This window comes from Fundulus heteroclitus, unplaced genomic scaffold (genome assembly GCF_011125445.2).
Source record: "Fundulus heteroclitus isolate FHET01 unplaced genomic scaffold, MU-UCD_Fhet_4.1 scaffold_927, whole genome shotgun sequence".
Taxonomy (NCBI): Eukaryota; Metazoa; Chordata; class Actinopteri; order Cyprinodontiformes; family Fundulidae; genus Fundulus; species Fundulus heteroclitus.
Window position 1 is genome coordinate 1 of NW_023397392.1, and position 22,102 is coordinate 22,102.

The following is a 22,102-nucleotide window of genomic DNA, read 5'->3' on the forward strand; positions in this document are numbered from 1 at the left end:
TTTTGCCTCAGCCATGGTGGGGGCGAGGACAAGTTAATTAAAATAAAAAAAGACTTTAAACGCAGAAAAATTATTTTTATTGGTTTGATTATCAGGCTTAATCCCCGGCTGAACCAGGGGAGCGGAGCGAGCTTCAAACGTTTCCCCGGATCGAGCCTCTTTAGAGCGTCCAGAGCTGCCAGAGGAAGCCGCTGCCTTTCAGACACGTACTTAACATTTAAAGCTTTACATTAGATCTTTTGCCTCAGATATGGCAGGACAGAGGACAACAAATTAATAGCTTAAATTTTTTTTAACTGCAGCGATATTATTTTTACTGCTTTGATTACTACCAGGCTGTGGGCTGCTCTGCCAGCGGTGGGAATATTAGGCTTGACCATGTTTGAGCTCCTTTCAGCGGGAAACGTCTGTCAAAGCACCTCGCTGCTCCCCCCGGGTGCTCTGACTCTCAATTCAGAAAGACAGAACAGAACAGGCAGACAGCCGCCACTTTGCACAGTAAAAGGGGATGGATGGCTGCTTCGGGGACAAAACTTAATAGCTTTCAATGTGAAATGAGAGAAAGCCTCGATAAATCCACGGATCTGATGCAGAATGTCTGGGTATAGAAAGCTGTAGTGTCCATCTTTCACCTTTTAGGTGTGGTTTATGGTTTGAAAATAAGATTTTTCGGTTCGACCCACTCTGTTCATAGTTAATATTAATGTGTCGTACTTCAGTTTTGCTGGACTTCCTTGGGGGAAAAAAAAACTTCAGATTTCTCCTCGCCCTGTGGGCAATCACTGATAAAGGGGGGGCGTTCACCCAAAACTCCTCGAGTCAGCCCGGTTTGGCCTTACTGCTCAAGAGAGCCGGAAGAACCCGGAACTCCTGAAATACTCGAGTGAGTGAAGCCGTGCGGTGCGCGGCCAATACGAGCCAGCGGAACCGGGCCTATTGTAACTGATACAAGTATGAACAGCAAAGCACAACAACACAAGGAAACCCAGATTTTCGTGGCCAGGTCTGTGGTTAGACAGAGCAAAGGGATAAAGAACAAACACTGATAAATACAACTTGCTGGCATCTTTTAGCTCTTTCCACAACACCTAATTAGGATCTGCAAACAGGCCACATCATTTGTTTTCCGTTTACAAAAGGTGCACAGGTCAAAAAGAAAGTCAATGCATCCACGGGGAAATCAATGCGAAATCCACAACCTCAAAGCCAAAACAAAGAGCTAAAGTTGGGTTAAAACAAGCTAGCCTGAACAAAAAGATTAAATAAAGCTCAGAACTGACTTGCAAGCTAACGATAAAAGTAGAGTTTAACTAGCAGTCTGCATCTTCTGGTAATTCCCTCGCTAATCAAGTGGATAAGTCACTGGATCCAAAATCGAAATACAGCTCTTTTGTGCACTGATTTGGGGGTCAGGTTAGTATGTTACATTGCTTATGTAACATAGTTGTATGTGTAAACTATTGCATCCAGGACTAATTAGTTGACAGGTTTCTGTTTTAAACTGCTGAATCAGCAATGTTAAAAAAACGATCTGGATCATAGTCAAACTTTACTGGATGGAGACCTTTAATTCCTCAAATATGCCAAAATACCTTTAGTCTAGGACACATTTATGACTAAAAGACATTTTTACTTCTTTTGACACCTTACTGTGATATAGTGAAGATCAAATACAAAGATTTCAGTTTTAAAGGCTTTTATAGCCAAAAGCATAAAAATCTGAGGAGTAAATATTTGCAGGATCAGTTTCTTTATACTGACTTTATTGCTAGATGTCATCATCTAGCCTAAATCCTGACTAATGGGGACCCCATGCTTCTGCTATCAGGGTTTGGATGAGATCCCAATTTTTGCTTCAACAAGTATCAGTATTCAACGTCACTTTAATCTTCTTCCTTTAGGCTGGAAATTACTCAGATGGTCAACAAAACTGTGCCTTTATTGTTTAAAGGAGTTGCTCCTGAGGATGCTTTGGCATCACTCTTCATACATGTAGGTGTTCCAGGACAGAGCAGAGTTAGACAGCTCTCTTGCATAAGAAGCAAACTCCACTCACTGATTGTATCAATGTTTCCTGTTGCAGTAAGAGTCTGCTGTGTTTTTGTTTTTGACAGAATCCATAGCGATATTTGTCAACCTGGCTGGACGCAGCCAGGTTGACAACTGCAAAAATTATGCAGTTGTGACCACCTTGAAGGTCTTCTTTACCGTTTTTTCGAGTCATAATCAAATCTTTTAGGCGTTTTATTCTTAGCAGTTCTTTTTCTCTGGCTCAGTGGGAGGATTAGACATCTTCCAATCTGAAAGCTGACGGTTAGATTCCAACTTCTTCCTGCCACAACTGGATGTGCCTATGGGCACTCAGCCTCAAGTTGCCTACTGATCTGTATATTGCTGTACGACTATGTCCACGTTTATGGAGGGCGACTGGGTGGTGTAAAGTGCTTTGAGTGGCCAGTATAACCACAAAAGTGACTAATAAATTCAGTAGATTTGCATTTCTTTTGGTGATAATCACTGACACAGAAGGACAATGATTTCATGACCCAGTCTGATAAAAAGTCAATCAGGTTAGCTGCCCAATTTGGGCTGAAGCAAAATTACAGTCAACGTCTTTTTTTTTAAGATAAAGTTTTGAGATGATAAACTTTTTAAACAATTAATTAATAGACTTTGTTATAATGCTAAAACCAATGAGACCCTTTGGGTACACAGCTGTAGGATGATTGTGATTAAATCTGGATGCAGGTGCAGAGATTTTTTAAAAAAAACAAATTTTCTTGTAGGCATACTAGTCATGTTTAAAGCTCAAAATGATTCCTGCTGGTTTAGTTCCTCTGTCTGTCAGGCAGTAAATGTCATTTCCTGCTGAAAGATAATCGTGCAGGCTGCTCCGGGGAAGTGCACGCGTCTCTTGGTCTTGACTGGACGAGGCAGATTAGCCAAATCTCGGCATTTTAAGAGAATTACAGATGGTTGCTGTGGTCATACAGCAGGCATCACAGTATAACCAGAACAATTGACTCTAGGAGGGTGTGGATATATATACACAGGAAAGCAGAACCGAGGATGACAGACTAACAAAAAGCCTGTCAACGAAATAAATGAAAGATACAAAAACAAAACTCAAATAAGTTGCTTTCTCAGTCGTCACTCCCATACCTTGGCGTTCCAATCTCTATTAAGGTAATATATGCACGTGACACAACGCCCATCGCCGTTGGGGTTGTCCACATGGCGCACATAACCTGTTCCGTTCCCAGGGTAACAGGCCACCATTGCCTGAAGAGAGAGGGAGACATGGAAAAATGTGATTAGTGCAAACAGACACGGTGAAACGAGCACAGTTCTACTGGCACTAACCGTCAACGTTAATGGACATAAAGGTGGAAAATCAAGACAAAAAACGTATCCGAGTGTGAGTAAAAGTCAAGTTTAAACTGTGACTGCACAAAATAAACCTAGTTTTTTTTTTCTTTTGCCTCACCTGAACCAAGATGAAGAAAGCACAGGCCCCAAGCACCCTGGCGGCTGCACCGTAATAACCCTTTGAAAAGGCATGAAAAGCTAAACCAGAAATATAGCGCTGCATGATGACTTCCCTTTGCCCTTTCCTGCTGTAATAAGACTTCCACGATCAGCTTGGAAGTTGGCAGTGAAACCCATGAGCTCTGGTATACTGAATGTTGGCACTCGTGCCGTACAAAAATATCCCTCAGGAAAAAGAAATCCACAAGTGGAAACTCGAACCGTCCTGGACTAAAATACACATTTCTTTATGCAGTTTTAAACTGTGTAACAGAACTATGCAACATTTCGATATTTAAGGGGTCAAAACAGCACCGATGGCTGCATAAGGAATTAAGTCCCAAAAAACTGAATATGTTGTCAAGAGTGTGAATGCTTTGTAGCGGTGGATCTTGAATTGTCTCTATGGATATAGTACCAGGACATATTTTAAAACGGTAATATTACAGGACGTGGACATTTTAGTGTTTGGTCAAAAACAAATATATGGATTATCAAATGTTGATAGTACCAGGCTAAATCATTTAATTTAAAACTCATTACTGAAAAATTAATAAATAAATAAAAATGCTTCTGTCTTGCTTTGTGAAAGTGATTATAGATGTGCTATTGATAAGGCACACAGAGAGCAAATTAATGCTAGCTGCTTGTTCACATATCTCAATAAACATATACAGGTATAGCTCGAAAAATTTAAAAACAAAAAAAACAAAAGATAATTTATTTCAGCCAATTCAATTCAAAACAGTGAAACTCATATATTAGCCAAAGATATTTTTGAAGTGTTTAACCAAAATTCAGGTTTTAGGGAGGGTTGTATCATCTGTAAACCATAATTGTTCATATTAACAAAAAACCTTGAGTCAGTGCGATGATCTAACTTCCTTGGATCAAAAACCTTTTAACCTGTCCTTCTGGATGATTGGACTGAACTGACTTTGTAAAGCGCCTTAAGATGTCGTGTACTGAACTGGTGTCGTATAAATAAAGTGAAATAAGTTGGAAAAAAAACACACACACAAAAAAAAAAAAACAAATATATGGAATGTCTTAATTACTCTAAAGATGCAAAAGTTTGTGCAGTCCACTTTTTAGAAATTTAGACGTCTTAAAAAGGGAGAAATTACCCGAAAGGAAGGATCTGTGCGCGGTTTCTCAACTGCTACGACCTTAAAATCCAAAATGGCTGCCTTGATATGAAACTTAGCAGCAGCTACAGCAACACACGAGGCCAAGCAGCCACTTTAGAGAACATGTTGCTGCCTAGTTCATACAAAGTGCAGAGAAAAACCTTGACAGTTTGTGGAGTGGTTAGCGTATTCGTGGAAATCAGTTTTTATAAAGTTGAACGTGGAGGAAGATCAAGTTGAGCTTGATATCAATTCCCAGATCCAAGTTCCCGCTCCAGAGAACAAGAGGACGCAGCAGCAGAGTCGCCACCAGAACCCGTTGCTACGGGACAGTCGATCTGTACCGACATTGGAAAGCGGTGAGCACCGGTTTTACATGAGTTAAAGCTAAAAATGATTCAGATTTAGGTTTAAACTCTTAATTGAGTCAACGGTTTATTGGGATTGGAAGTCCCGACTTGAATGTGAAGTAAAGATTTAGGCGAGTAGGCCTTCCAACCTCAAACACGTGCAGCAAGTAAGCAAATATAAATCTCAATACACCAAAAAAAGATTGCTTGGATGCCAATAAAGATTTTACAGATAAATGATCAGACATGTATAGATATCATTTGATATGCTTTGTTTTAAATAAAATGTAACAGATTTTTTTCTGTTCACGTTTTGTTGTGTGTCTTCTGAGCGATGCCATCCGCTCCTATTACACCGACTCAATTTGGCCCGGCTCTACTCGGCTCCGCCCGCTTAACGAGCATTTCAATTAGTTCTTTCAGTCCTGGGCTGTTTTTTTTTTTCCCGGCCACACTTTCGAGGGAAGGAACGAGAGAAACGAGGAGGAAAAGGAAGGTTTTCTCTGAGGAAAAGTTAAACGGAAGAGTGACGACGTTGATATTAAGGACCGACATGAACGGTGGGTCAAACCAAAACATAATTTTACTATTTACAACCATAAACCATGCCTGAGGGAAACAAAAGAAAAGATAAAAAACACTTCAGCTTTCTATACGCAGACAGGCGCGCTGTATTTAATAACCTAAATCAGATCCACGGCTTTCTCTCATTTTAGACACATTAAAGCTGTTATTCGTCTCTAAAGAGCGTCCGGTTAAAAAGTTGCTCGCGGCCGCTGATTGAACCCCTTTGGTCCAGACAGCTGGAGGGGAAGGCGGCCGAACCAGCACAGCACGACTATCCGATATCCAACCTTTAAAAAATAATTTCACTGCGGTCAAAAGTTTGCGGTTTTACGCTTTAAAGTCCTTATCGTTCTCGCAATAACTGGGGCAAAAACCTCACGCTTTGAAATTTTAAGGCAAACGGACAAAAACGGTTCCTTGTGATGCCGATATTTATCCCACTGGATTATTTTATCCTTTAAAAATAAATAAAAAATAAATTCAAGTCATCCTTTCATATGTAATATACAAACATATTTTTTTAGTTTTATCAATATTTTAACATATGATTTTACTTTTTTATTCTTAACCATTTCCTTGCACTTTTTCTAAAGCGTTAATGTCACACAGTAATGCTTAACAGCATTACTGTGAATCGAGTAGAGCTGAGCCGAACCGAGCCGAGCGGGCGAATTAGACTAGGGCTGGTGGAAAAGAAACTAAACGTCTTGGTTGGGTGAAAAGACCAAATTTGAAAATCGAAAGCTGCTAAAGAGTAGGAATACTTTTAAAAGCCAAAATTGTCTTTTTTTTTTCTGTAAGCGAGGGAAAAGTGCAGGAGCTTCACTTCAGCCAGCTGGCAAGCAGTGCACAGCAGCAAGGAGGGGGACTCAACATTGCTCTGTTCAGCTGTGCTCCAGCCAGCTGGAGAAAAACTTTAAATGGCTGTTCATGAGACGGCAGGAAAAGTTTCAGGGAGACCAAAGGTCACAACCTGTTGAAGCTTTTCAGAGTGTTTGAAACTGCCGTATGCCCTGATGCCAGTCACGAGTCCATGTCTAAATACAGCAACAGGGTGGATCTGAGGTGACTGGCGAACGTGCACGGACAGCAGCAGCAGCTCAGCCCTCATACGCCGCGGCATCAACGCCGCGATACGGCGGGCGAAAAGGCAAGTCGGGCCACATTCTTTCAGGAACTTGCATCAACACAAACCATAGCAACATTATTATAAACTCCCGCAGCAGAGTAAACCTCTTCACCGTGTCTTCTTTAATAAACCGCGTGAGCACTTGAAAGGAGAAGGGAAAATGTAAGCAGGAAATAAAAAAAAAAAGGTAGACTTTAAGAGCCCCTCTGGTGAGAACGGGCCAGCTTGTTCACGGCGCTCGTGCGTGTGCCACCATCTTTTGTTTCTTTTTTTTTTCTTTTTTTCTCCTGTGCATCTGATCAGAGCCGCTTGCGTCAGTCAGCTTTGTGCTCACATCTTCAGAGATGCAGGTTACCGCTGGAATGCACGATATCAGGGCCTTGAAAGCTGGAAAACAACTGAACTCCAACGTAAAGAGGAGGTGGGAGAGCCTGCTTCAACATTTAAAAGAAAAAGAAGAAGAAGAAGAATAGGAGGAGGGGTGGTGATTCTTGGAAGAAGCTACTTCTGAGTGAGGCTTCCTGTGTGTAGGACGCGTTGCAGTGACGTGCGCTGGATTTTTTTTTTTTTGCGTTTTGTGCGTAAAGGAGAAGGGCAGAGAAGGAGGGAGAGGGGGCACAGACAGTGGGAGCGGAGGGGGCGGGGCTGCGGCTCGCTGGGAGGAATGAACTGCTGTAAACTTTGACTCCTGGCCTCCCTCCAGAGGGAGCAGTGTTTTAATGGTTGTGCTACGTGCAGAGCGTGAGGAAGGTTGGTTTATCCTCCGCCGCGTCGCCCCTCCCGCTCCTGGCTGCCGGGCTCACGCTGCACGGCCACAGATGGGTCAAGTGTGTGTGTGTGTGTGTGTGTGTGTGTGTGTGTGTGTGTGTGTGTGGGGGGGGGATTGCTGCGTGGGCCGACTTAAGGTGAGAGAGTGAGAGGCGGACGCGGCGGTTTCTCCTTTCACTTCCCTTCACTGGAAAGCTTCATATGCTCAATAAAAGCTCCAGCCACAGCAGGAAAGCTTATCTTCAACACAGTTATCTGCAAGTAGGAGCACAAGGTGGGCTTTTTTTTATTTTTTTTTTTTTTTTTAAAATCAGAGTCCAAAAACCTGCAGGGATTTTATGACCCATGCATTTTTTTCATTAACTTGCACTTCTCTAAAGTCAAAAGCAAAAGAGCGAGTTCATCATTTTTCTTTCTTTTTTTTTTGACAGAACATGCATGACATACAGCTATTGTGTAGATATGCCAACCTTGAATGAAGTGCAGTTTAATTCCAAGTTTGCCTTTTCATGTGTTCTGGTCATGAGAACCTAACGAGCTGAAGCACACACAGAAGAGACACATCTTCAGATAAAATCCTCTCTCAGGCAGGAGCAGAAACCTGGAGAAAGGTACACGATGCGGCCGGGGGCGCATGTAAAACATGTTTACGATCAGACAGGTGCTGCGCTCTGAGACGCTTCCCCCCCCGTCGCACTCGGACCACGTCGTCGCTGTAAACTCAAGTCGCCACCTTTACACTCGGCTGGGTTTCGTCCCCTCTCCGTCTCCGCCCCTGACCTTTTCTATCCGTTTGGGCTCCCATTCTTCCCGCCACCGCTTCCGCGTTCCTCTGCGGCCCTCATTAAGCGGCTGACCTTGCTCCTCATGTTGTTTGTTTACATTCCACAAGCGCAGCTTCAGAGGCCAACTGGCGTTTACGTGCAGGAGGAACAAAGGTCGCCGAGGCAGGCTCCGAGGGGCCTTCGCTGAGGCCGAAACCCGGGCACAGACATCCACGGATGCATGTTCGACTCAGACAGCGGGCCAAAGAAAAATGCTCAACGGGAAAACGCATTCCACAGCGAACGCGTGAAAGGTCGTTTGGCCTCTCCAAACCTCGTTGGGGTTTGGGCAACTTTAAAAGGTTCACAATCTGTGGAGATGTGGAGCAATTCAAAACAGTTATGAGATTATATATATATATATATATATATATATATATATATATATATATATATATATATATATATATATATATATATATATATATATATATATATATATATATATAAAAAAAGTTAAATCATACTGTATTTCTGTCATCGTTCATTTCCAAAATTCATCCAATTAAAAAGGGACAGAAATAAAAAGAGGAGGCCTGTTTAAGAAGGCTGAAGGGTGAAAGGGTGAGACATGCGGTGGGGAGGAGGGTCGAATTTCCCTGCAGTCGTATAAAATGATTTACAACGGGCAGAGTTTTCCACAAAAGGCCAGGAGGGCACATAGCAGCTTTCAGCTTGATAACTTCTACCCAGCGGTTGCTGTAAAGTTGGCCACTCTATGCCATCAGCCAGGTAATTCATTATATATCCAGGATGTAAGATTATATATCTTATTATATAAAACTGAAACTGCTCGTCTTGTAAAGTGCCTTAAGATGACATTTTTTTAAACAAAAACCGTGCAATTATCGTCATTTGATTAGGAGGGTTTGGTGGGGTTAAATGGTAAATGGCTTGTACTTGTATAGCGCTTTAACTAGTCTTGACGACCTCCAAAGCGCTTTACACTACAGTTCAGTCATTCACCCATTCACACCCTGACGGTGGTGAGCTATGTTAGTAGCCACAGCTGCCCTGGGGCAGACTGACAGAGGTGAGGCTGCCATGCACTGGCGCCACCGGTCCCTCTGACCACCGCCAGCAGGCAATGCGGGTTAAGTGTCTTGCCCAAGGACACAACGACAGACACAGACAGAGCAGGGAATCGAACCGGCAACCCGCCAATTGCAAGACAAACTCCCTAACCTCTGTGCCACATCGCCCTAATGCTATTAAATAATTAATAGCATTAGATTAATTAGCTTGTGGGTAAAAAACAAAAAAGGTTCACACCTCTGGCATTCCCATGTGTAAAATAGGGATGCACCAACATGACAATTTGGACCGATATTAATGTTTCTAATAACCGATATTAAACATATCATGAAATGCCAACCACACTGCTGGCGTCGCTTCTTTGCTTCAGTTAAACAACCCACAATCCTTCACTGCATCACCATGGGACCAATACCGCTACGTTAAAAAATGACTAGCATAGCCCATACCAATTCTAATGCCAATAAATCGTGTACCCCTGGTTTAAAGCAATTTTGTTTTTTACTTCAAGCAACAAGTTTGTTCTGATGACAGTTTTCATAGCAAAAGTCCCGACTGGATTAGACAGACAGCTAAAGACCAGGGTGGCAGCCAGGAGGCCTTCCTACCTCAAACACATGGAGCTGATCGCCAAGGACAATTAAAAGGAACACGAGAAACGAGCAAAAAGCTGGTCACCAATTATAAGTAGGTTTTGATTAGAGGTCGACCGATATATCAGCCGGACGATATTTTTTGGGTGATATTTGCTGTTTTGTTCCTGTATCAGTATCGACCCGTACCGATTCATTAGCGTATTCAGCAGCCATGCCTTGAGATCACGTGAAGCGCATACGTCGCTCACTCCATCCCTGGCAGAGAGTGGCTGACAATATTGTAAGACTGGGTGCCAAGAACAACAACAACAAGGGTACGTTTTCAACTTTTGATGCAGTTTTAATTGTAATTTAGTTGTTTCTGGCCTTTTGGTCTGTCGCTTTCTCACTATGAGCGAGAGGAAACAGCTGTGTGTCTGTTTCTGTCTATAAAAACCCACGTCTGATCGCCGGCTGGCGAGCTGCCACTGCTGTGTGTTTGTTCCCATGGAGAATTATGTATCCACATAAAAGTAATTAGCGATCCCTAGGCGAACAGCATCCACATTTACATAAAACAATGTCCACACACTGCAGCGATGGTCAGTGATTTCTCTTCTCCCCGTGTAACTAAAGATGCTCTTTTCTCGCTGTGACAAAACAAGGCGCTGCCACAAGAGCCGTGACGCATTTTTTCTTCTTTATAACTTTCAGACTGCACTGCGGTCTGAAGCTGACTGTTAATATTAGTTGGTTAAATAAATAATAATCAAGTTTTAAGACATGTAACATTTGTTGTCATTGTCATGTAAATAAAAGGAATAAATAAATATCGGCCCCAAAAACAATCGGCAGCAGATATCAGGTATCGGTTAGACTATTTAGTCAAAATAATCAGTATCGATATTGGCCAATCTCTAGTTTAGATTACCGTCGTTCCAGTAAATATTCTCCACTGATTATCAACAAGGTTAGAATTTTCAACATGCATTTTATAACATTTTATATACAAAACATAAAATTGATATTCATTTAGATTCTTTCATCGCATTTCTAAGAGATTCCCGTGTAATTTCCAGTCAGAAACTGACTTCCTGGTTAAACCAAAGTACTTTTAAGTCTAAATCAGCCTGTCATACCAATAATCGACTGAAGAATGACGGTAAAGCTCTTTAAAAAGGTTGCTCAAGCAGGTAAAGTGCAATTTTTCCAATCTTCATTTTTATTTTGCAGAAAAGGTTAGTGGTATAAATAATACAGTGCGGCATCACTGCCTTTTAAATTATTAATGACCCTAAATTAACTTTTTCCAAATGGGTCAAACATAAGGAAAACTATCAGTTTGCTTCAAAAAATGAAATTCTCCAAGTGAGTGCATGAGCGGACATGCCTTCTGCCGATGTATTCAAAGTGTTTGAACCTTGGCTGAGCGACATCGATCGAGTCCCGCAGGTTATGATCTGTTAATACTGATCTGTTTACAGCAGAAATGCGCGGTCTGGTTCTACGCGAACGCTCTTAAAGCGAGTCACTGAAAGCCATCAGGCTTGTTGATATCCAACGCCGTCCTTAAAACAAAAGATCAACAAGTAAGCCGGTTTTCTGTAAGCTGCTTAAGAATAACGATCTGATGTGCGACCCACCAAACCTCGCTTCCACCGTGCTCCAACGCCTCATTGATGAAAATCTTGGAGGATTAGGACGTGTTGTACTGGAGGTGTGACGACGTCTCATGAGACCAGGCCGGCGTATCAGTCTCCTCTAAAATAAAGCATGTCGCCTCCGCCACGTTTCACTGCTGGGATGATGTGATCAGGGTTAGCTCTTCATTGTGCACCGATGTATTCCACACGTTTGCTTTGCCTCTATGGATGTGGCTCCCCCTGCAACAATGGCTTTCTGCTAATCACCATTAAAGCCAGATCTGCACGGTGCACACACTGCAAAAAGGGAACTAAAAGTAAGTAAAATTTTCTAAAAATTTGTCTATTTTTCATTGATTTGAGCGGGTAAATAAGACTATTTGCCAATGGGATTAGTAGTTCTACCCCTAAAATGAGATAATTAGATATTCTGCACTTGGAAAAATGAGGATGGAGATGAATTTTTCCTACTTTAAGTGCAAAAATCTTATTCCATTGGCAAATAATCATATTTACCTGCTCAAATCAAGAAAAAATACACTCATCAAGAAAAATTTACTTAATTTTAGTTCCCTTTTTGCAGTGCAGCCTCTCGACAAATTCTCCTACCCGAGCTTTGAAACTCTACGCCTCCTCCAGAGGTACCACCAGCCTCTTAGCTGCCTCTGAACCTTGATCATCCTCCCCAACAAGCAAACACCCACTGATTGCAGGCCAGAATGGCAAATATGTACAAAATGCTCCATAGTAAGCACTTGGAAGGTACCATGAAGCAGAGATTTTCTGTCACTGCTAAAGATCTGCATCCACACAGCATGGTCCTGCCACTGCCACATTTCATCATAGGGGTGGTGTGTTGGTTTTCTGCTAAAGTGTTTTGCATGCAGGCGCAAAGCCTCATTTTGTTGCTGCTTGGCTGTGAATCTCTGTAGCTCCTCCTGGTTTACCGTGAATAACTTATGTTTATCCAATTAAAGCCGATTCCCTGGGCCGTCCGTTTAGTTTGGTGCAGCCCTACTGCAAACTCACAGAGACATTCGATCCTAAATATAAAATTTTATCATTATGACTAAATGCAATACGGACATTACAAAGAACTGCTTGAAATGCAATATTGGCTAATTATATACTTGCTATGCATCTAGGCTCTGTATGCCAGTGGCGAATCTTGCTTAAATCAGCAGAAAAAGTTATTGCATATTGCATGTTTTCCTAGAGTCGTGCTAACTTTGTTTGTGGTTCTGTTATACTCTGTTGTCAGGTGATAGTAAGATAATAGAAAAGGTTCAGGATATTCTTTCTAATCTAATCAGTGAGAATGCTATACAGCATTCTCACTGATTGTTTTCCTGTTTTTCTTTATTATCATTATTCCGTCGGCGTCTAACTACTCCCGCATACTTCAACCAATTTCAACAATTTTGGTGTCAAAACGTTCGTCTCGTTCCCGGCATGCCTGCTATGACTTTGTTGTTTTACAAACTGTTCAGGTAGTCCACACTGTTCAAAGGCTTCATTTGTTTAGCTGTATTTGTATGTCTACTGTTTAGTACAGTGGTTAAGATTGCTGCTGTTCACTCTGAGGCGCTGGGTTCAAATCCCTGTTATGGTGATACATTTTTTTTTCATCAACAATTTTGGTATCAAAATGTTCGGCTCGTTCCCGGAATGACTGCTATATCTCATGGTTATGCTAACTTTTACACTTAAAAAAAAAATTAACTTTTTGTGCGATTTTTTTGGCTGCTCCCATTGAAATCAGTGCAAATTGCTTCAAATTCTTCCAATTCTTCTAATTGTTCTTAATCTTCAAATTCTTTAAATTTTTCAAATTCCTTCGATTTTTTTGAAAATTTTCATATTTCTTCACATTCTTCAAATTCCTTCAAATTTTTTCAACTTCTCCAAATTTCTTAAAATTTCTTACAATTTTTCAAATTCCTTCAAGTTGTTTCAAATTCTTCAAATTTTTTGAAAATTTTCAAATTTTTCAAATTCTTCAAATCTGATTTCAATGTTTTCTGCATCTTCTGCTCAATCATTCTGCAGATTAGCATTCTCACTCGCTGTTACGCAGGAACAGCTTTTTCTAGTTCATAATTCTTCTTGGTGTAGGTCTATCACATTGAATCCTGATTAAAAAAAAAAAAAACATTTAAAGTTGTTCGTACAGCGTTAAGAAAAGTGAAACGTTTAAATGGTCTGCATTAAAAGATATACTGACCACATAAACTATCTTCAGAAAAAGAATAACTTTCGATGTTGTGCTTCACCATAAAGACAATCGGGTGCTACTAAAGCAGACAACGCCATACCAAACGGTAAGCAAATGAAAATCACACACATTGATCCCTGGTGGCCGTCCCTCTGCCCATGATTGATGGGTAAGCTTTTGCTCCGACTAACAACAAAACAATACGCAGGAAAGAACGTGGCACGCAGAGGTGCTGCGTGAGGCGAGCCGGTGCTGCGAGCGGAAGGAAGAACCGTCCGCTCAGCCTATAGCGTGATGTACGGCTGGCTCCGGAGTGCAGCGGACCACCATTACAAGACTTCCTCTCCTCTCCATGCACTGCACGGCTTCGGGATGTAGGTCAACGGTCAACTTCCGAATGAAGGCGCACATCCATGCGCCTCGTCACATCACAGACAAAGTTAACACGCCAAGTACCGTCCACACGCTGCTCGGAGAAACGGAGGGAAGGATCTCGTTCTAAAGTACGTTATGCAAATTGAAATGCCTCCAAGTATCGTTGTCTTCACAGGAAACAAGAAGCTCATCCAGTCACAAAGCTGCTCTTGCAAATAGCTTCAGGTTTTTTTCCGCTAAAATTGTTACATTTGTTTCATTACACTTTAACATTATAGATCCTTGTTATATTACTATAATAAGGGGAAATGAAGGTAAATGACGACACGTTGCTTCTTTTTCATAACATTAATCTGATGGTCCATTTTCCTTTACTATTCACTCTTCTGCAAGAGAAAAAAAAAAAAAAGTAACGCATCCTTTTTCCACATTTTAATCACATAACTACAAACTTTGGTGTATTTATATATTGGAGCAACACAAAGAAGCAATTAATTGAGAAGCAAAAAGAAATACACACACACACACACACTATATATATATATATATATATATATATATATATATATATATATATATATATTTACACATATACACACACACACACATATATATACATATATACACACACACACACTTCTTAGCCAGGTTCAGTTGGACAGAATGAAGAAAGGTTTTGTTTCTGGACTTTAACTAGGCCATGCTACCACATAAATATGATTTCATTAATTAATATGATTATTTAAAGTTAAGCATCTATTCAGCATGATGCTTCCACCTCTGTGTTTCATGCATAGGTTTCATGTGGAGCACAAGGTGCAACTTAAACTCCTCCAACCACACCATAGTCAGCCATATATTTGCAGGGCGGCTTTCGTCTTCCCACGTGTCCAAAAAGACCAGATTTGTGGAGCGCAGGTCACTCAGACGTCCTGTTGACATCTTCTAACATCTATGCGGTGGATCTTATCTCTAAAGATACAGTTTTTTTTTTCTTTATTAATGTTTACTTTATTTCTAATAAGGCAACTCCTAAAAGGAAATTGTTTGCCATGGACTTTATTTACAATTATTATTTGTAAAAACCAGAAAACCATGCATCTTATTTTACTTGACAATTATGCACTACTTTGTCCTTTTTCTTCCCGGATTCAGGACGATCGCGCTCCGTTTAAAATGCGCTCCACAGATGCATCCCCACGTACTTTGGAGTGGTAGTTTGTGGCCTTCAAACCTTCACCACCATGTAACAATAAAACACTGATTTGGGCTGATTCAGCAGTTTTTGGTTGCATTTTCCACTCAGCCGCTGCAGAGGGTGAAGGTTTGTGTCCTCAGACTGCCTCAGCAGTAGAAGGAGGATTCAAAACTGCATAAACTTAAAAAATATATATAAAAAAGGTTGTGGGAAGTTTAGTACCAGAAAGGAAAATAGCGTCATTTTAGCCTGAAGTCTTTGTTTTTGTGGCTTAAGTGCAACTGCAGTCAGTGTGAAAGTTGAGTCACCATCTCTGCCCGTACCTAAGCTCACACAACACGGCTCTGAGGAGGCGTCTTCATGACGCAGACTTCCTGTAAACCGCTCCTTCAAAACACGAGGACGATCAACACAACAAGCATGTCGCTTGTAAAACGCTCCAAGCTTCCTGATAACGTTGCAGCGGGGCCACAGAACACGGACGACACGCTGCATCTGCAGGACAAACAAACGTGTCCAAAACGTCTGTGGAATGCCGTCAAGTGAGAAACGGAAACAGAAACAATGGCATTAAATAAGCATTTGGGCCAAAAATCTCTTCCTCCCGTCTCATCCAAGCTGCAACGCGCCGACATTGTTCTGCATCCCTTTGATGCCACTGATATTCGTCGCCCACGGTTTGTGCAAGTCACGGGTGTTAGCCGAGGCAAGCAGGGCAGCGGGCGAGGAAGTGGAGCGTTCCCGCCGCTTTCTGCTGCGTCTGATACAGAGTCGACAGCACGACCTGGAATAACGCTCCATGCCTACTGGGACAACGAGCTGGAGGAGGGGAAATGCAGCCAAAGAAGATAACCAGCAGCCAGCACTGAAAACCTTTCAACAAGCAAAGGCCAACAGATTATGAAAAGTCATCATATGGAAATAAAAACGTAACACGGGCTACAATAACGGCCTCAGTCAGAGTGAAGAGATGAGCGACGCGCTTTGACACCTTCCAGGTAAGCCATTCTGGCTGTGACCAGGGCAGGAGCGAAACACTCAACCAACTAAGTCACCTTTTGAAATAGAAGCCTCCCAGAAACAGAAGCTGCCCAGTGTGTTTTTTTTTTAATGTACTTTAAAAGCTGCAACCTTCCTCTCTCTGCGGGAAGGCTCTGTCTGACCATTTATATGGTGGTGGTCGTTTTTTTTACTCAAATATTCAGCAGGCCACCATGCTTGAGTCGAGCTGCATCAGGCAGTCATGGAATGATTAATACCACTCACGTTTCGAAAGGAGCATCTCTCTCCCTTCTGCATTTCATTCGTTGTGCTCCTTTATACTGACCGGGCCAGCCAGACTGATAATGACCAGCTCTCTCCGTTCTGCACATCTCAATCCGGGAACTGCTCCCATCGAATCGGTGTGGGGTGTTGGTTTTAGCCAATCACGGTATCAAATGAACCAACAAGGTAAGCTGGTCAACACACTTCTTGTTCTTCTTTCAAAAGAAGAAATCGTGGATTCTGAGCAGACAGATGTGACAGCAGCAGCTACGAGTGTCCTCCTGGCTGCCATGTTTGTTTTGGTTGGGCTGTGGGCTCGTACGTCCCGCCTTAAACCACAACACTGCAACATTATTGGCCGGAACCGTTTTTTTTTTGTTTGGTCACAAACGGTTGAGGCGGGACAAGATGGATTCTTCTGTGTTTGTGAACGCACAAACACCGCAGGAATTCAGCTTCAAGGCAAGGCTACATTTATACCAGGCTTTCTAAGAGTCAGCACTGGCTGGGGGCGTCCAACTAGATAAAGCAATGTTATGGTGGTTTTTTTTTAATCTCAATGCTGCAGGCTTCATTTTCTAGATATGTAAACTTTCTATATTTTGGCTGAATGATATTAAAACCTTTAACACCATTGCTGAATACCGTGATAACATTAATTACAATTAACCCACATTTCCAAGATTTGTTGAAACCAGAATTAGAGCCAGTTCAAGGAACACAGGTCCAGTTAAAATGCCTAATTAAAAGTTGGCGTTATAAAAGGCTCTTATGTGCACTCAAACTTTAATAAAAAAATAAATAAAAAAATACTGATGGGTAAAACTATAAATACTGTTGTGTGCCAAATTAAAATAGCCTACAGATTAAATTTTAATATCAAAATCTGTGCAAAGAAATAATTTAGAAACGTTGATTATTTTCCTTCAGAAAACAGAATAAAGGCTGGAAACCAGCATGGATCAACTCGATGATTGAGAATTTTTTTTCTTTATTATGGACATTGCTGTTCACCTTAAAAAAAAAAAGCATGTACACCTGTTGACTTCTTGGCATTAAGATGAATTTGGCTCCCTGATCTATTTTACATATGTGTAGAATTTGCCAAATGCAAAAAATGCATCGTTTGTCCCTCCACCAACGCTTGCTGGCTAAATAGAAATGCTGCTTTACCGCGAGGCATCGAAGAGGGTCAGGTTCAGTTTGGCGTTATTTAGCAGTCGCCATTTAGCTTTCTGATAGTTCTGTGGTACTGCCTGTAGATGGCGCCACGTCTGCTTATATCTGCTCATTGTGCCCGGTGCTGGGTTCTACTTAGGCTCAGAATATCAGGATGGATGCTTGGCGTATAAAACCTTATTTTATCATTATCAAAAAAAAATTTTTTTAAACAAGCTTATAATGTAGCTATGTATGTTTAATGAAGCCATTTTTCACGTTGTGGAAAGAAGACCTATGAAAAGCTGCGTGTAAGTCTAGACCAGTACTTCTCAAATAGTCAAGACCACGGAGAAGTCACACGTGCCGTCGGGGTCAAAAATGTTTTATTTTGTTTTTACCGCACTAGAATAAAGTGTTAATTGCACATCCACTACAGTAGCTGGCAGTGTGGCGCTCTCGTCGTCAGAGTGCACGCATGGCCAGAGACAATGAGATGATCCAAAACGTAAGAGGAGGACACATGATGAAGCGTATGTAGAGCTTGGCTTCCCTGAGACCGCCGTTGGAAACAGTCTGCTGTGTTTACTGTGTCTAAAAATGTTGGTAGTGGACAGCTTGAAGCCGAATAAATTAAAGGTGTTACTTAAAGACAATAACGCTGATAAGCCGCTTCAGTTTTTCAGCGAAAATGTGCCGGATATGGCCAACATTCATCCCACTTTGTGAGCAACTTCAGTAAACCAGCGAGCACTGTTGGCTAGGGCTGGCTGGTATAGAGAAACAAGCATATCTACAACATAGAAATCACATTGATCGATATGGATAACAATCAACTAATTCAAAACATATATTTTAAGTTCAGGCCATTTTATTCAAACTCAACCCTTTAATGCAACCAACTTTATGCCAAAACTGCAAGTTCTTTAAAAAAAAAAGAAAAAAAAGAATGCAAGCGCTCCTGAACTTTGAAGGGGGCGGAGCATTCCTGGGTCTGCGTTGTGATTGGTTGGGAGGATGTAAAGGTGTGATATCAACATGCATGGCTAGAATGCAACAGGAAGGAAAACTGTTCTTCTGATTTACTACTTTGACTTTTTTTCCTATCATCGATATACATCTATTGATCGATATATATTGTTGTTATTGAATTATTGGCCAACCCTACTGCTGACATTGTATAAGGTGGCGTAGCAAAAAAAAAAAAAAAAAAAAAAAGTGCTGTAATTTTGCAAATCGCAAGCACGCTGATACTCTCTAAATGTTTCCCTTTTAGATACTAAAAAAAAAAACAATACATTTCTTTCTTTTCTATAATGATAAGGACACTTATGCAGAGGTGTAGCCTTCTTTTCACGGCTTATAAGAATTTTATGGACAAATAATACTTTTTACTGTCGTGGCAGACAATGAGGGGAGAGTTTTGTTTTTTTCCTTCCTGTAGGTGGGGCAACAAATAATCGATGACAGGTCTAGACTATAACCTACACTCAGAAATTCAGTTAGCATAGTTTTCAAAATTGATCACTGCAGAAACGTAGATGTATGTAAATGTATCACATACACATTGGTAAATATCGGCTATCGGACATAACAGCAATATTAATATCAATATCGTATTCGTATTTATTTCATAAAGCGACAAAACTTGGGAGCTCATAAGTTCTTTTATGAAGTATTTTGAAAAATAATTAGAAAAATCCACTCAACATCTGCAGGTAGAAACTTTAAAAGGAAAAACTAAATATTGGTATTAGCCCCTCCCTGCTAAATAAACCCTGTTTAGCGCATCTTAACTCATATGTTTATGTGGCTTCATTCAAACCTCCCTTTACACTTCCACGCTGAGTGGGTCTCTCTAATTTTTTTGTGCAAAGTGAATCCCCCGGGCAGGATCTTTTTTTTTTTTTTACCTCCCCTACACATAGAAGTCAACTCCGGTAAACAGACTGGATCGGTGCATGAAATGAGGCATAATTCCCGGTGGCTGCGTGTTTTTTTTTTTACGTTTCCTGCTCCAACCACGTGCTCAGCAGCCGGTGTGTCTGTATACCTGCCGTCTCGTACTCACTTTTGTCCTCCCGTTTATCGTGTAGTTGCCCAGCTTGCCATTGCAGTGTCTGATCAGGTCGTCCATCCGACTCATCAGGAAGCTGATCTTCTCGCAGCCGTCCTCCCTGCCCTCGATCCACGTGATCTTGTCCCCGCGGATGTCCTTCGTGGAGTCGCTCTTCTGGCTGACCAGCTGGCCGTCCGTGAAGCGGCCCGTGTTGTACAGACCCTTGACGTTCTCCAGGACGCCCAGGCCCGTCTCCGCGCCCAGGAAGCCGTCCACCACGCAGATGCCGTGCTTGTTCATGCAGGGCACGATGTACTCCGTGGCGAGTTTCTGAGGGGAGAGGCTGGCCTGGCCGTTGGGCGTGGGCGTGGCGGGGGCGTCGGAGCCCACGTCGCCCCGTCCCTCCTCGTCGGCAGGTGCTTCTGTGCTTGGGGCTCGGGGCGAGGGTGCAGGATCCGCCGGCTCCGAGCTCCTCTTCTCTCGGTGCTTCTTGCTGTTCCCCGGCGGCGGACCCTCGCCGGGCTTCTGCTTAGGGAGGAGAGGCTTGTCCACCTCCTTGCAAATCAGCTTGTGCTTCTTCCAGTCCTGTTTCTGGTGCTCCTTGCTGCAGTAGTAGGAACTCCGGCACCGGCCGCACTTTAAGAGGTTCTCCATTTCCCCGCAAAGTTCGCAGTACTGCCGGTCGCGGTCCAGGTCGCTCTGCTTCTTCTCCATGTTGGGAGGCTGCAGTGGTGGCGGTGGTGCTGGGGGGGGGTGCGCGGCTCCTTTAAGTCCGATCCTTCACACGCGCCCTGCTGCTAACCGTCAACTTTGGAAAAAGACCCGCTGCCTCTGCCTCGCAGCGCCCAGCGAAACGGGGGAATAAAACTCAAAAGGCCGGCATTTTGCCGCACTCATTCCGCCTCCGCGCGTCCCGCCGGTGAAGTGAAAACAATAACGGGCTCCCGTGGACGAGTATCGAGGGGTGGGTCGCGGTCTCCGGGAGGCATTTTCAGCGGGCTAGCTGTTGATTTCGCTGCGCCGTATGTCGCAGCTACGTGTGTGTGGACTGTTTCTTCTTACTGGCACGGCCCACTGTGACGTAGTAGAACAAGCCCCGCCCCTCCCAGCGCTACCTTCATGGGCGTTCGGACAAATGAGCTTTGGAAACACGTGGAATCCGTTGAACTGAAATGAATCTGTCCTACGGTGCGAAATGGTTCAGTTATTTAAATACCCTCAGTTTAGTTACACGTTGATGGTTTGGGATTTTTTTGTTGCTCTTTTATTCTCTAAATCTCTTTAAATTTGCTTTAGTCTTTTCCGCTTAAGCAGTAATAAGGATATAAAATCGATCAAATCTGTGTCTTTTTTTCAGCGTTTCGAGGTCCATTCGTCGCCCCAACACTGAAAGTGCTCCTGGAATTAATCTGCAAACCTTCCTCAGAACATCGTGATGAGTTGCCACAACATCACCCTAAAGTAGGAGTGTCAAGCTCCAGTCCTCGATGTCCGGTGTCCTGTAACTTTTAGCGGTTTCCCTGGTCCAACACGTCTGATTCAAATGCCTGAATTAGCTCCTTAATATGCAGTCAGGTTCTCAAGAATCCTGCTAATGACCTGATTATTTTACTCAGGTGTGTCGGACCAGGGACACATTTAAAAGTTGCAAGACACCGGCTTTTGAGGACTGGACTTTGACACCCCTGTCCTAAGGTATTCCGATGTAACTGAGCCACCTCATCTATGCTGAAGATACTCAGATCATACAGAAGTGGGAGGGAGATTAAATTTTTTTTTTGTTGTTCTGGAGGATATTTACCATCACAGAATAATCATATTTAAAAATGTGTTAAGTGTTACCCTAATGTAAAATCGCAAAAGTCTATGATTATATGGTCAATTTACTATGTGAAAAAAACTACTTGCTTACTCGTTCTTTTTTTGTCTTCCATTTAATAGCATTTTATTGTTAATAAACTTTTGCTTTCACCGTTATATATTTATTTACATTTTAATCTTAATATACAGTTGAAGACAAATGTTTAGTTAAGCCCAAAATTAATTCAACCCCGGGCAGATTTATTTCTAAGTCTTTTATCTTATCAACACCATGTTTCTTCTGATTAAGTGATATTTATGTCCTGGTGTGGCCCAGCCTGTCCAGACCAGAGTCTGATAGAGAATCAGTGGAGGGAGCTAAATATTTGAGTGATCATGGCACCCCCAGAAACGCACTTTCAAAATGCTAGTGAAAACATGCAAAAAGCTCCTTAGCAGTAATTAGAAGGGTTTGATTGAAA

At 42.1% G+C, this 22,102-nt stretch overlaps 1 protein-coding gene and 1 long non-coding RNA gene across 2 annotated transcripts; one reads left to right on the forward strand and one right to left on the reverse strand.

Annotated features, from left to right (window-relative positions):
- Window positions 1-3,162: 3,162 nt before the first annotated feature.
- LOC105921348 (egl-9 family hypoxia-inducible factor 1a) lies at window positions 3,163-21,286 on the reverse strand (the record flags this gene model as incomplete). Its single annotated transcript, XM_036134879.1, is given in 2 exon segments — window positions 3,163-3,282; window positions 19,833-21,286. Coding segments are annotated over 2 exon segments (822 nt in total), but the record flags the coding sequence as incomplete, so codon positions are not given.
- On the forward strand, window positions 20,986-21,476 carry LOC118562450. The gene is made up of 3 exons (XR_004930623.1): window positions 20,986-21,008; window positions 21,178-21,281; window positions 21,437-21,476. It is a non-coding gene; the product is annotated as an uncharacterized LOC118562450 (long non-coding RNA).
- Window positions 21,477-22,102: the final 626 nt, after the last annotated feature.